General features: G+C 40.2%; 1 protein-coding gene across 1 annotated transcript; it reads right to left on the bottom strand.

Moving 5' to 3' along the window:
* Window positions 1-296: 296 nt before the first annotated feature.
* Window positions 297-12048, bottom strand: PLSCR5 (phospholipid scramblase family member 5). The gene is made up of 7 exons (XM_054386180.1): window positions 12036-12048; window positions 8751-8902; window positions 4307-4349; window positions 3296-3516; window positions 2328-2489; window positions 1243-1404; window positions 297-335 (listed from the first exon to the last, which is right to left on the bottom strand). Exons 1-7 carry the CDS (start codon window positions 12046-12048, stop codon window positions 297-299), a joined length of 792 nt encoding a protein of 263 aa, XP_054242155.1.
* Between the last annotated feature and the right edge of the window lie 3021 nt (window positions 12049-15069).

The following is a 15069-nucleotide window of genomic DNA, read 5'->3' on the forward strand; positions in this document are numbered from 1 at the left end:
CAGTGCTCTGTGTGAAAAGTATGTGTTTAGCCACAACACACATAAAATGTAAGTGGGAAATTATTATTTACGTGAGATACAGTTTAATAAATAGCATCATTAGTCCCCTGTCTTTTCCTATAAGGAAGAAGGATTTGTGCAGTTCAAAATCGTGTCCAAAGCTCAAGGGATTTCTGGAAGAAAATGAAAAAGAATTAGAAAGTATCTGGACATAGAAGTCTTCAAAGCAAGAAGATCAATTTATGTTCATTTTTACTTACTGAAATGTATTCTGCATACTATATTGTTCCTGTGGTCTATAATGCATCCAAAGAGTGTTCAAAGAACATTAAGTCCTACAAATAAACAAATTGTGAATGCTATGGAAGGAACAGAAATGCAATGATCACTATCAGGTCTTACTTGTAGACATTTGTTACATACAGTAGTAAGATTAGTCAATTGTTTTCTATTCCTCTCTCACTGAGCAACAGGAGCTTTGGAGGATACAATCTGAAAATCTTAAGTGCCATTAGAGTTATATTTCTGTCCCAATAAAAGGACAGTCTAAGCTGTTGTTGCTATTTTAAAGTAAATGCATTCCAGCGAATAACTTAAATAGTTTCATCCTTTTGTTTTATATTCTCTGATGTAACCATTGCAATTAAAATTATCACACTCACACTGGCAAAAGAACTACACAGCAAACATCAATTTCTAAGTCTAGAAAACCTGCATCTTAACTTCATCTTTAACCCTGGACATGAACATTCTTTCATATAATTCTTATCTCATTATTATCTTCACAACGGAGTTTTTGTAAGGAAATTCCTATGACCTGAAGTTTTTACATGCAATACTCAACAGAACTATTGGAATGGCACTCACAGTTTGAAGTGATCATTTAGAAATAACATAACTTTCGTTCTTTCATTCAAACACAACAGGTAAGGGGTTTGGAAGAGTTTGGTAAGTTTGACACATGTGTTGATATTTGATCCATCCAGGCAAGACACTGAACTGCGTATGGAATGCTATTTAAATGGTTTAATAACAAAAACAAAGGAACCTCAAGATGCTCAGCAAATAAGAAAGAACCAAAAGCAGCTACAAAAATTTAGAATGTATCTGTTAATTTTTCTTTTAGGTAGCAAGTTTGGCTTTCTGCACTTCCACCTTTGTAGAATCATAGCTGAGAGTGAGACCCCTTTGATCACAGCCTACCCAGCTTTATACATTTAGCTCCTGGGCTTGCATACTTACAATGAGGAAGCAAGCACCAATCATTACTGCTTTGATTCTCACATCAAGATCTACAGGGACCTGGATCCCGAAGTTGGCAGTGTTGGTGAAGACATTGTTTACAAATCCAGACCAGTACTTGGAAATTTTGCCAATTGTTGACATCTCATTGAGAGCTTTTACCTGCACAAATGAAAAATATACCCAAGTATAATGACTCCAGTACACTGATTGTACCTCTACAGAATTAATGACTATGCCCCGACACACAGAGTATGCTATAGTTGTCAGAAGGTTCTTTTATTCTTAGCATTGAGATGCTCTGTTAGTGTCAGATTTGCCTTTAGGAGTAACATGAGAAAAGATCTTTAAGAGCTGACAGAAAAGTGGAGAAAAGCAATTGTGAAAGTTTACAGCACTTTTGGTCTTCTTTCACAATGATTATTGTTTTTTTTCCTCTCCTGTGTTTCTGATATGCTCTAAGTCCCAGCAGTACCATTGCTGTAGACCACTGCTGCCTACATCTGACAGATAGGTTCTCAATTAGGTAGCCATCTGCATCTTTCAGCATACTGAAATCTCAGACAGTATCTACTGAAGTCTTCTGATCTGGCTAACAAGTTAATCAACACAGAATCTCTTTTATGATTCCTTAACTAAGGCAAAGCGCTTTGTTCACATCAGAAAACTCTGTCCAGAGTTTCTTCAAGCACCTCCCACTCTCATTCTCCACCCTTAAATATCTAAATATCTCTTCAGAATTATTTTTCTCCTGATGAGTGTGGTCTAATGGATGTAGATGTATCATACAGTAATCCTGCCCATAGCTCTCAGTCTGAGAGTAATGAAGGAAGCAGACTCAACGCCAGAGGCTTTAAGGGACTATGTGTCACCTAACAGTGAATGCATGAACGCAGGGATGAAACTCCTCTCCAGAAGACATGCAGGAATCTGAGTGTACAAGTCAGGAATTCACATTGCTGTGTTTCTGTGCCCTAATTACAGCAGTGTGCATCATATTTCTAATGACAGACTAACAGGATTGAGTGAGCAATTTATTCAAAGTAGTAAAACTTCAAAATACTTGACACTCATAAGAAACATACCTCGAAGTCAACATCTTCAAAACAGCCACAAGTTGCACATGGGCCAATTATTTTTAGCACATCTTCTTTACTTTCATTCTGTATAGTAAATTTTGGCAGAAAAGGGTCCCAGTTCTGTACAACATACCCAGCTATTGTGCCTGGTGGGGCCTGGACTTCTAACTAGCAAACAAACAAAAACAAACAAAACCTTACAAACTAGTTTTATGTTAGTATATTTGTCCATAATAGTGTATTGCCTATATAATGACAACATATATTTATTGAATACAATTAAATATCATTTTAACAGATTGTGAACTGGATATTTCAAGGCTGTCTCAGAGTGGTTTTAAACATAGTGGACAACACAAAGCTGAAAAGCTGCAGCAGAAGCTAACGTCTTATATGTAAGATTAGATAGAGTCAAAAAGAAGGAGAAAAGATTTGATACTCTATCAAATCTACATTTTTTACTCAACACAGCTCATTGGAGCAATTCCTTGGAGATATATGGCCCTGAAGAGGCAGAGCTATGGAGCGAAGCATTGACCTCCTTGGAGAGCTGCTTCCCAGTCATACCTACACACACTAATGGCCTCCAGGGGTGTTTCATCCATCACACTCTGGGAGTACAGTGGGTGATTTCCATCTGCAGCACTAACAGCCCTTAGTCTGTGTCAAACAAGCAATGTTTTGGGATGTCACCTGACTGGAGAGACAACTGTACCATCAGGCACAAAAGCTTTATTTGGGATGTCAGGAAAATAAGGTCCCATGAAAGGGAGGAGGCATGCTGAGAATGTAACTCACAAAAGGGCTCTGTTTGTCAATAGTTACCTCTGAACAAAGTCACTCAGTCCCCCAGGCTGAGAGGTGGGTGTGAATTCTTTCCTGCCATCCTGGCAGAGGTTGCAGGAGGCCTCATTAATTCTGTACACATATAGCAAGAGAGATTCTTGGACAAAAGGCAATTAGGATTCACTCACCTCTTGCAGGAAGCAAGGGAACCAGCAGCTGTTGCATCTCAAGGGTCTGCTCACTGTAATTACTTCTCGGCCAGTGTTATCAGCAATCCTTATGGTGAAAGCCCTTATAGGGGAGCACAGGTTACGATCAAAGCAATCATTTTCTTCTACTGCAAAGTAAACTCTTTGTCCCAAATGGTTTTTTATCTCATATTTGCTGGAGGTCTCTGTGCCAAGTATGCCTAATAAAGAAAACAAGTAGAATGCCACCTCAGTATGATATTAGCATATGTAGGTTAGTATTATGTTCTAAAAATCTGGAGAACAGAGACTGTCAAAAATCATTTGGAATTAATGACACAAAGCAAGCAAACAATTATGTGGAATGTTTAGATCAAAGACTCTGATTTGCTGTAAAGTCCATACCACAAAAGAGAATTCAGACCCTGAGTTTTGGTCTGGGTGATTTTTCTTACTTTCTTATCTGTGAACAGTAACAATATGAGGCTGTCCTACTTGAGTGACAAAACTTAAATCCAATGAGGTATTCAAAAACCAAGCCAAGGACATTTTAAATAGGAGAAATACATGAGGAAATGTTTTACTCACAGAACTTTATATTCATACAGTGCTTTGAAATCCTGAGGAACTATGTAATAGAAATTCTTATGTTTCATTTTGTGTCTTCTGACTTTCCTTTATTTGCATTGCTAATCATAACATGTTATTCATTGTTAAAGGCACTCAATTTTTCCATAGATTGGAAAGATGGTTAAATTTTAAAGGGAGGTGTCTGAGGGAAAGAATTTAGGGCCAGTGTAGGGATTACTCACTGTACTCTTTCCCTCCTCGTTGGTTTGCTGCACATCAGGCATAAAGTGAGCTTTCACCACAATAACATTACATTGCAGGTCTGAGGCAAGGCAGCAGGAGGCTTTGCAATGATTTCAGTGAGGTGGGGGGCAACTTAGAAACCTTTTGGAGACATCTGTGTACCAGCACTGTTAAAGACTAACAAGGATTGCACCATACCTTCAAGAAGGTCCACTTGCTGATGAATAATAATCTGGTCCAGCTGCTTACAAAAACAAACAAGATGATGTGTGTTAGAAAAGTCTGGGGCTGCCAGGGATCACTTGTCTCTTTTTGTTGCTCATCTCCATTATTAGGACTGTTTTCCTTCCAGAGGTGCACAAGCTGAGTGCTTGAGGGCTATCTCAAGTCACAATTTAGACATCCCTCTGAAATGAGTGGACGTTGGGTGCTGTGGTCATGAAATACATCTGCACATTTGAAGAAAAATAATCTTCACTGGAGGAGTGAGGGAGACAAAAAGCAATGGAAAGATATATGTGAGAAACAAGACCTACTTTTCACTCCTGTTCCTCCCTCCTGGTCTTGGAGAGGCTGAGCCCCATGGTAGTTCAGGAGTGAATACGTTTGAGCTCGAGCTCAAAATGTGCTGTAGCTGTATCCCAAAGCCTCGCTTTGCTGAGCAGCTCTGCAAAGCAACTGGATGATGCCAATGACAGCACACAGGAGCTTTCATGCTCTGATATCAGGCCTGGGACATTCTGCACCCTAAGTCTGGCAAATGGTCATGGTGGCAGAGTGAGTAAAAGAACAGCTCCCTAGAGAAACCCTTGGCTCACTGAAAATGTCTCCTCCTGTGACTTGGTTACAAATGCAAGAAAAACCTCCTTGCCACGATCCCCAGCTTTGCTGTGCTTATGGTACCTCTGACATCATTCTTTTTTAGAGAACAGTCATTAGATTATAAAACCAGCAAGACTTAATTTCAGTCTACCTTTCAGTTTTATGTGATTTTTTTATGCCTGTTTTATGTGATACTTTAAGCTTTGCTAATCTCTTTTCCTTAAATTCCTGATGGGCAAACGTTAGCACAGGATTGTGCCATTGCTCACAGCTGCAGACAGAAAGCACACAGCAACCTTGAGACCAGCATGTTACAGCTCTCCAGCATCAGTATATTTTATATCTGATAAATCTTGCCTAGTACATATTCAAACTGTTGCAGCCATTTGTCAGTTCTAGTCATCTCCTGCAGCTAGTTCAGGCTGCAAAGAAAGGGTGCTAAAAGAGAAATCTTTCATTAATCTCTGAAATGTTCATGCTAGTAACTGAAATAATAAAAAATATTTGCACTTAAAATTTTTCTCCCAAGAATCTTTGCTGTTTGTTGTTTAGGTTTCATGAGAGGTGTGAGCTCTTGTGGAAAGTGCTCTGCTGCTGGATAAAAAAATAAACAAGATAGTAAGTATATTTTAATATTTCGGTACTGTTTTTAACATGGATTTCTTTGTCCCATGTAGACTGTCACACAGAAAAGAAAATTAAGAGCCTGAAGTGTTAAAATCTTTTGGTGGTTTTGGTTTGTGTGGTGGTTTACTGTAAACAGTGTGTAAATAATGTTGAGAAAACATGACAGTAGCACTTGTTAGCCTTGAAACCTTCCACTGGTTTCTGCAAGGCAGCTGATGCATCATTTATCGGTGCATTTGTTCATTAAGGGAATTCTGCACTTGCATGTAAAAGCATCTAAAGCCCTCAGGTTTACAAGTGTCTGATGTGTTAAAATTCTTTATACACAGCTGATTCTCAGTATTCAGTTTGTGAATTAAGTTTACATCTGTGCATTAAGTGTACATCTGACCAGTCTAACAAAGCCTGAACTAAGAAGCCTTTGACAAAATTGATTAAGCCTGAGTGGTGGCAAAACATGCTGGTTTGCTACTTCAAAAACTCTGCTCCAACGATTCTTCAGTCTATTCCTGCCATGGGAAAAGGTTCTCTCAGTTTTTATGATGATTGCTGGATAGTTCCTCGAACAATGGCTGATGAGGTTTAGTTAACCTTATTTTGCAGGAAATTGTGATAGTTATAGAAAGCATAGTATCCATTTGCCAAGGCTGAAGCAGTTTATTGCCCTTCTCTAGGGCACTTTGAACAGGTAGCAGATTGCTCCTCAGCAAGACTGACTCTGTGTGTGTGTATTTGCAGAGTGAATTCACAGGATGTCAGGGGTTGGAAGGGACCCAAATAGATCATCGAGTCCAACTCCTCCATTGCTCTTCGTTGCCTCTGGCCTTAAGACATTAAAATGTTGCTCTTTGGCCTTAAGATATAGTACAGATAGCTTCTTATCCAACCCTATGTCTGTGTCCTAGTACTGCTGTTTAGAATAAGACAGTAGGAATCTTTCTGAGATTCATTAAATTTGAATAGAGTCAAACATAACACAAACATTTGAAGAAAAACATACATTTTTCTCAAATCTATCCACCTATCTTCCCCTCTCCTGCTGGAAATAATACCAGAACCTCATTTCTGTTTGCTGTGCTGTATTTATGCATAACCACTTGCTATATAATCTTCATTTTGCTAATACAATTCTATAAATTAAATGTTTCTCCCACAAGTTGGTTACTCTTCTAAGTACTCTGTCATGTTCCCTCTCTGGTAGCGTTAGTCTGAAAATTGAAGAATTGCAGTCTTGTTTTCAAGCAGATTCTCTGTTCCCCATATCCTTCTGATAGCACAAGTCTGTTTCCATTTCAGTTTGGATCTGTCTTTTGCCAATAAACACAAAAACAGAAGGATGCACAGTATTTCACTCTTTCCAATGGCATCAAAATTTCCCAGTTCTGCTAGAAACATCTTAATTTGACAACTTCATTATATGAAAATCTCTTAGTCCATCAGGATAAATCCTAAGGGATTACCCTAGCAGATGTGAGTCCCAGATTCATTCTTCAGGCAGCCCTCTCCCTGCTGGTTGGATTTCTTTTCTGCTCCCATCTATCCTGTGTGAGATTGTTTAAGGCAGTATGACTTCAGCATCACACACCAAAACGTTCTGCAAAGCACAGCAACTCTAGCTGTGGGTGTATGCAACTAATCAGCCCCACACACATGCTTCCACTTTCCATGCTTTCCACTTAGAGATGGTAGAGAAAATTAAGGATACTTAGTGAGGGCTGCAGCACAGATATGGTTATTGGGCCAAGAACAAGCAGGAATGAGGTCTGGAGTTCCAGTTCTAGTTCTGACAGCAACTTACTCTTTTGTGTCTGTCAGACAGAAAGCTTCTATAAAATGGAGTAATAGAATTTGTTTGCCTACATTGTCTGGGTAAATCTCCAGTATAATTCATGTCCATACAGGAGACTGTACAGACTAACCTGCCAAGTATTTACTATCACAATCACTTTCAGACTAAAAAATGTAGCTCCCACCGTCTGTGAGCAAATGTTCATGTAATTGACAACACATATCATTTTGTGCATGGGCACCATGAAATGAAAATCATAACTCCACATGAAACATTGTTTCTGAAGGGTTTCACAGTTTCATTAGCTAACTAAGTAACTTAGCTCCAAATACAAAATACATTCAATTTCTGCTTCTGTACAAAACCACTAGAAATGTGTATCTAAAGTACAGACCTAGACATTTCCCAGCACAACCAAAACACAAACACAGCAGCAGCCTGTGTATCAGAATTGCAGCCTGGGGGTCTGATTTTCTTCCTGTCCATACCAGGCAGGGTGTATGATGTGCTACTCAGCATATGAGAGAGGGGCAGAATCCAGACATATGTGAAATACAAACTGGAGTAAGTGTCAAAACAGTAGCAGGGACTGACCCTCCCAATAAAGTAAACATAGGAAGAGATTAAACCTCTGAGGCAGAGCTGGAGACCATCACTGATCCAAGCTCCAGAAGCTGAGAGGTTTCACAGAGCAAGATGAACAGTCACACGTTTTGCAGTAGGATAGAAAAGACTTCAGTGCTCCCTCTCCATAACCTGCCTTTGCTGTACTTGTCTGCTGCCATTTTCAAGCATTTCCCTCTGTCACTAGCCCTCTCCTGCCCCACAACCCAACACAGAGTGGGTGTGGGTTTGTAGCCAGCCAGGCTCATACTCACAAAGTTGTCTTCTTGGGAGGTTGCCTCTCCAGGATGTTATCTAACCTGAAGAGCACTATCAGAAGGAAAACTCCTTCATATTCCTCAAAGGATGTGTTATAAGGAGGTAACAACTCCTTCATACACTGCTTGGTTTAGTCTTTTTGAGGCCAGATGGAGTTTGATATAAATTTTCCTGTGAAAGGAAGAGGGTGAGGTCTTATGAAGCTGGAAGGAAACTGACAGGACAAAGAAAGGGGTAATAGTATGCCCTGGAAAACTTCCTAGAGGGAAGAAAACCATGCTTCTGGTGCAAGGAGAGCTGCATGCATGACAAGTGAGTTTCTATAAAAATGAGTGACAGCAATGATGGAAGGACTTGACATCCTATACTCCTTATTTCATAGTAATATCAAACAGCAAAAAAGCCCCTCCATCTCCACCTGTCCCTTCCCCAAGAAAAAGATGCAACAATCCCATCCCATAAGATATCAAACAGCTCTATGAGGAAAACAAAGCAGTCCTAACATTTGGAAAGATTCAAGACCTTGTTCAGGTACTCCAGACCTGGTGGCAAGTTATGAGTGTGTGATGTTTGCTTCCAGAGACTCGTTGGTTCAATAGACTTATTCTGTTCATGAAGGTCAGAAGAACCAAGGGAGTAATCCTTAAAGAATCTGTTGGCTTGTGGCTGATACTCTGCAGAAAAAGAAGGGGAAAAAAATTAACAGTGCACTTGCAGCACAGGAGGCCAACCATATCCTGGGATGCATCAAAAGTGTGACCAGCAGGATGAGAGAGGTGATTCTGCCCCTCTGTTCTTATGAGATTCCACTTGGAATACTGTGTAAAGTGCTGATGCCCCCAGCATAAGAGGGACATGAAACTGCTGGAGTGGGCCCAGAGGAGGGCCACAAAGATGATCAGAAAGCTGGAGAACCTGCCCTATGGGGACAGGCTGCGAGAGTCAGGGCTGTTCAGCCAGGAGAAAAGACAAGATGTCATAGCAATAGCAGCCTTCCAGTACCTGAGGAGGCTTACAACAAAGCTGGGAAGGGACTTTTTATAACGGCTTGTAGTGATAGGATGAAAGAAAATGGCTTTAAGTTAGAGAAGGGTAGATTTAGACTGGGAATTAGGAAGAAATTCTTTACATTGGGGGTGGTGAGACACTGGAACAGGTTGCCCAAGGAGGTTGTGGATGAACCCTCCCTGGAGATGTTCAAGGCCAAGGTTGGAGGAGGCCTTGAGCAACCTGATCTAGTGGAAGGTGCTCCTGCCCATGGCGGGGGGGGGGTTAGAACTAGGTGATATTCAAGGTCCTTTCCAACTTAAACTCTTCTGTGAATGAACAGGGCCAAAATAGCAGCTAGCTGCTTGGATCAAAACTGGAGCAATAATATCACATTCTGCCTGTACCTGTATCAGCATTTTAATTTAGATCAGGAGTGAGGATCTGAAACAAATCTCCTGATAGTCCCACACTGATCCACTCTAGAAAACAGTCTTAGAATATCCAAAGTGGCATCACTGCAGGTGAAGCTAAACTGGGAGATTTGGTCTTGGAGGGTGTCTAATCTCCTTTGACAGTGAGCACTCTGTGTGACAAGGCTGGAGCTGGCCTGGACTCACACACAGGATAGCCACAACCTCCTCTGAACAGGTTGCTCAGCTCTGCTCCCTGTGAGCTGCTAAAGTACACTGAGCTGCTGAGGGCTTGCTTTCTAGCCTCTTGAGGGCATGCATATTTTCTCTTAATTAGAGATAACCTTTCAAGAGGTATTAGATTCCCCAAGCTGGATGTTACAACCCTGGTAATAAAATCTACACAGCCTCTTACAGTGTATTATTCATTGCTATCTTAATGAAAAGATCAGATGGTGTTAAGCTGTGTTTTCTGGTTTGCTATTTCAAACACATGCTTTAGGACACAGTGATGATTATGTTGGCTAGCACTGTGAAGGTAATGGGAGTATTAATTGTTACAGGTACCTGTGTGCCCACACCCCTTCATATGCACAGGCATTGTCTCCCACAGTGCAGTGACCACCTCAGCCATTTGATTCTCAACAAGCTCCTGCTGGTTTTACTATGAGCATCTTTCCACAGCCTTCAGCAACACTGACTCTGCCAGAACAAGAGCACGTTGAAGCTCTCCACATATAAATGGCAAATCCCTGTTTAAAGCTGAGCCTGAACTCCTGTGCTTTGGCAGTAAAACAGTCCTCAAACATCATTTTTATCTCTATATGATGATGGGGTTTGAGGTCCAGAAGGAACTTTGGTTCTAAGTCTGAAGTTCTCTTTTGCTGTTATGGGTTTAAAATGAGATCCTTTGACATTATTTGAACTCACTGTGGCTGATTCATCATTTAATCATATTTTGATCTTAATTTGTCTTTGCAGCCACTGCTTGCTTTCAAAGTCTGTGACCACAGGAAGAAGAAGTAACCCCTTCTAATTTGTAGCTGCCTGTTAAAAATGTATAACTGGGTAATAAATATTTCATATGCTCTTCTGCATCATTTTACCTCACAGGGTTCTGTTACTGCCATAACTCTTGTTACATGAAATGCCATGAAGTGGCCAAGTGTTATTCTCCAATAATAAAGAGAGAAAAAGACAACAAATTGCAGCTCTACCTGTCAAATTTTAAGCTGTATAAAAATCAAACAGTAAATGCATTAAATATTGATGACAATGTGAGCTACTCTGACACTTCATCTATTTTTGTGGATGTTTGCCATTTCATTTATGATATGTAAGAACTAAAAAGTTACTGTGTGATACAGTGAGCATTCTGTACAGACAAATTATTGTAGAGTTACTTGTTCCTGGAATAAGTATATGATCAAGTTCCTTCATTACGAAATCCAAAATAATGGTGTGTAATATTTTCTGGTTTTGTTATCAGCTATGCAGTCAAAATATACAAACCCAGATTATTTTATGTAGCTAAAGATCAGCAAAATGAAAACAAAACAAACAAACAAAAAAACCAAAAAAACCACCACAAAACAAGTATATGACAGGAGCACATCCTGCTTTTATTGCTGTAAATGCAGAATGACTTCAGTATTTTGGGGGCAACAAAGAGGGGAAATATATGGCAAAGATAAACAGAAGCTCCTGAAACTCCCTGGGCCAACGTCTCCCTCTGACCATCACAACTAAGTGGCCTCTGTGAGCTGCATTCATGATGAGGAAAAAAAAAAAAAAATCTTTGTGTCCTTCTGCTTAATTGAAATATTTGAAAGCATGGAGAAAATCAGTTTAGAAGGCCGGTAGATCAGCATGCTGCAATGGTTGCCTATAGCCCTGAGTACCCAACCAGTTGCTGCTAAAGGGCAATACATGACAAAGACAAACCCAGATAGATGTAACCTGATTAAATTCAGTTATTCTTCAGATATTTATTTTCTTTATGTGGTTATCAGGACTCTGACCACTTTTTTGAGTGAAAAGCATTTGCTGACTTGATATTTTCAACATGAATGGGAAAGAAATGTACAAAAATAGTGGTACCCTTGGCTCAGCACCTGTCCTTCCCACATATTCTGCACTGACAGGTTTAAGCACTCAGATACAAACAATTTTCTGGCTGAATGCAAACACTAACGTTTTATAACAAATAACATTCTAGTATAGATTTTCATTCCCTTGGGAGCCTCTTGACTTCTGAAAAATTAAAGGCAGGCAAAACAACTGTGCTTTGGCTGATGTGGTTTTAGCCTGAAATTCTCATTTCATCAGACTGCTGATTGCTGGAAACATACAAGACTGTAGTTTTCTGTAAACATGATCTAAAAATATGGACTATAGATGCACTTACCTTGAGAGGCCATGAAGCTTCTGAGTTACTTCTTCAAAGGAAGCCAGGTTAAAAAGAAAAGGCTTTTCTTGTTGCAGCAAAGAAAAAAAGAGCACAGCATGCACAAAACTTCAGAAGGTGTCTGTCTACTTCATATCAGCTTACAAAGAACTGGAGGAAATGTTTTGCCTTTCTCATGTTCCAGAACACTGCATTTTATGTTGACGGACAACAGGGGGAGATGATGCTAACAAACAAGAAAAACATTCATTTCAAGTCATTTGCACCAATGGAAAGAGGAAAAAGTCTTCTGTGAATACAAAGAAGCAAAACTTCAATGTACCCACTGGCTAACTGAACACGTAGACCCCAAAATTTTGCTTTATAATGTATGTATGTATTCTAAGACTATAAGACCTCCATCTTTTTAATTCAATATTTATGTTTCTGTTTCTTCAGAGTATCCAGACAGAAGAGCTAATTACCTGCATTTCCCTGCTGCTGGCCCCCAGTCAATGTTCATAGAGCAGGAAAAGCTACCTTGGACTTCTCATTGTATGCCACCTGTGTAACATCAGCCTCCCCTACAAGAGTTGTCATGCTTACATCCAGATACAGACAATGACCCTGTACCCTCCCCTTCACCACCCACCCATGCAGGGCTCTGCTGATCCATATGAAGGTTTAAAACTGGATTTGGAGGATTAAACCAGTCTGGCTGTGCTTTGTCCCAGAGAAGCACTGGTCATGTAATCACCTGTGCTGCACTAGGAGGAAAGGAGGAGGGAGAGAGTAACCTTGACTTACCAGCTCATATTTCTGCCTCAAGTGCCCAAGTCACCATGGAGATCATCACACATGCAATCTGCAGACAGATATGACACATGGCTGCATAAATGGCAGAGTCCAGCAGAGCAGAGTGAGGTGTTGGGAGACCATTTTCTGTGCTTTCTGTTACAGTCAAGACCTACTGAATTCAAATGGTCTGTAGGAGCACATCTGAGCAGATTTAATTCTTTGAGTTTGCAGTCCAGGAAGATGCTGAGGAGGATTCTCTGAATGAAGAATACAGAAAACCCCTCCAACCTTCCCTCAAATTATATGTAAGATGATTGTTATTGACTATTTTAGAAAATGCAAGGGCCTCAGGTCTGCCTATGGAACGTATGAAAATCTGGCTATGTGAAACTTGCCAGGAGTTGATCCTTGGCTGCTTGAGAAATCTCTGGGTGCAGTGGCAGCACAGCTCAACCCAGCAGCCTGTCACTGCTTGCTCACCCCTGGAATCACCAGGTGAAGGAAGAGAGTAGCCCACAGATAAAAGCTTTGGTTGTTGAAAATTGGGTACTAAAAATACTTCTGGATCAGGAAAAAGTTTGACATCCCTTTCTTCCTGACAAAGATGTGCTTCTTTGGGGCAGAGTATCTAATCTAGAAAGAAGACAAAAGCTTAAATAGAGAAGAAAGAATAGGGAAAGCTCTGGATAGATATAGTAAACCTAACTTTGAAAATTATAGATGAAAACTCAGATGAGAAGGCACTCATCTACCTTTTAAAATAAACAAATACTTACTTCCTAGAAAACGAAACAAAACAAAAAGGCAAGCATACAAAGGAAGTGTAGTACATTAAGAAATATATCTAAGCTAAAACATACTGAAAATACATGTGCTGAAAGAAGATAATTCTAACAATTATAAGCATTTTTGAGAAGTCCAAGCAGCTCAGTTGCTGACCTGGAGGAAGACATGGACACCAGCCAATGCAACTTGTCCATGCTGTGCTCAGTAGCTGCAATACAGGACCAGTCCCACTGATTCCTGCAGTGGCTGTGGGCTCTGGGACAGGAAAGCCTGGTGGTGCTGGGACGTGTTGCCACCATGGTACAGGCACCTGGGCAAGAGCAGCCACAGTGGCACAGGCAGGTCCACCTGTCTACAGGAGACAGATTTCATTACCCTGCCGTTCATGAAACATATTTCCCTGAAGCAGTTCTGCCCCAAAGAACTATTTTTCTGTCATTATCTACAGAACTGCAGTAACTAGGTAATAGAAAGATATAAAACTGGGCTTGAGGAACATTTTATGTTTTCCATTTTTTTCACAAATTTCCAGGTATCTATAATGTCCTCTCTTACCCTATTCTTATTGTTTTATTCTGAAGCAATCATTTTAATAGCTTACATAAAGAGATTTCTGCAGGATCTGTAAGCAGTAGTCTTGAACTGCATAGATCCTTACAAGTAAAACTACTTCTTTAATAATTTCTTTGATCTGAATGTTGGGGGTTTGGTTGGGTTGGGGTGGGGTTTTTTTTGTTTGGTTGGTTGGTTGGGTTTTTTTAAGTAAGTATTCACATATTAGTCAAAATATTCACATATTAGTCAAAATCTGCTCCAGCTGTGATTAAAATCAGCCTCACCAAGGACTTCAGATACATAAGACTTAGTCATATTTATCCAGGCACGTACTCTGCTGTATTTAGAAATACACACCAAAAAAAACTGATTTAGGAAATCAGGATAAACCCTTAAAGAATTGTATACAGCTATTTCTAGCTATGTCTTAAGAATTTCAGGGAGCAGCATCCAGGCATCCTGAAACCTTACTGAGCAATGCCTGAGCTTATGTACTGCTAAGGGGGGTGATCACTAATATCCCTTTTCATTTTAAATTTCCTTTCCTCAAAACATTAATTGTCACCAGGATTAAAATGTGTTGTAAATGTCAGATTTTTAACAGGAAATTATACAGCCTTACTAGGCTTGCCTTTAGTACAGGGAGGAAGACTGAGTGTGGGCATAAGTATCAGACAGAGACCCTGCACAATAAGAAGCTCCAAGCGTTTTTGCTCACTACTGCTTTATGCACTCGAGAAAACAAAGAAAGACACAAAAACTCAATTTCTTAAATCAGCTACCGTCTAGCACGGATCTCACCTTGAACTTTGGTTTGTGAGGCATCCTGCTTCAGCTCGTGGCTACGGTAACTCCTCCCCTCCAAAGGCGTCTGCAGTTGTGCTGAAATACTGCAGTCAGCATCCTGGCACCAGCG

The sequence above is a fragment of the Indicator indicator genome, chromosome 13, assembly GCF_027791375.1.
Source record: "Indicator indicator isolate 239-I01 chromosome 13, UM_Iind_1.1, whole genome shotgun sequence".
Lineage (NCBI taxonomy): Eukaryota > Metazoa > Chordata > Aves > Piciformes > Indicatoridae > Indicator > Indicator indicator.

What these genes read in the sequence shown, in the direction of transcription:
- PLSCR5 (XM_054386180.1), bottom strand. An exon ending in TTGAAGATGTTGACTTCGAG is followed by an intron (nt 1,405 to 2,327) that starts GTATGTTTCTTA and finishes TCATTTGTGCAG; the next exon opens with GTAAAAGCTCTCAATGAGAT. An exon ending in TTGGTGCTTGCTTCCTCATT is followed by an intron (nt 336 to 1,242) that starts GTAAGTATGCAA and finishes GTTTATTTGTAG; the next exon opens with GACTTAATGTTCTTTGAACA.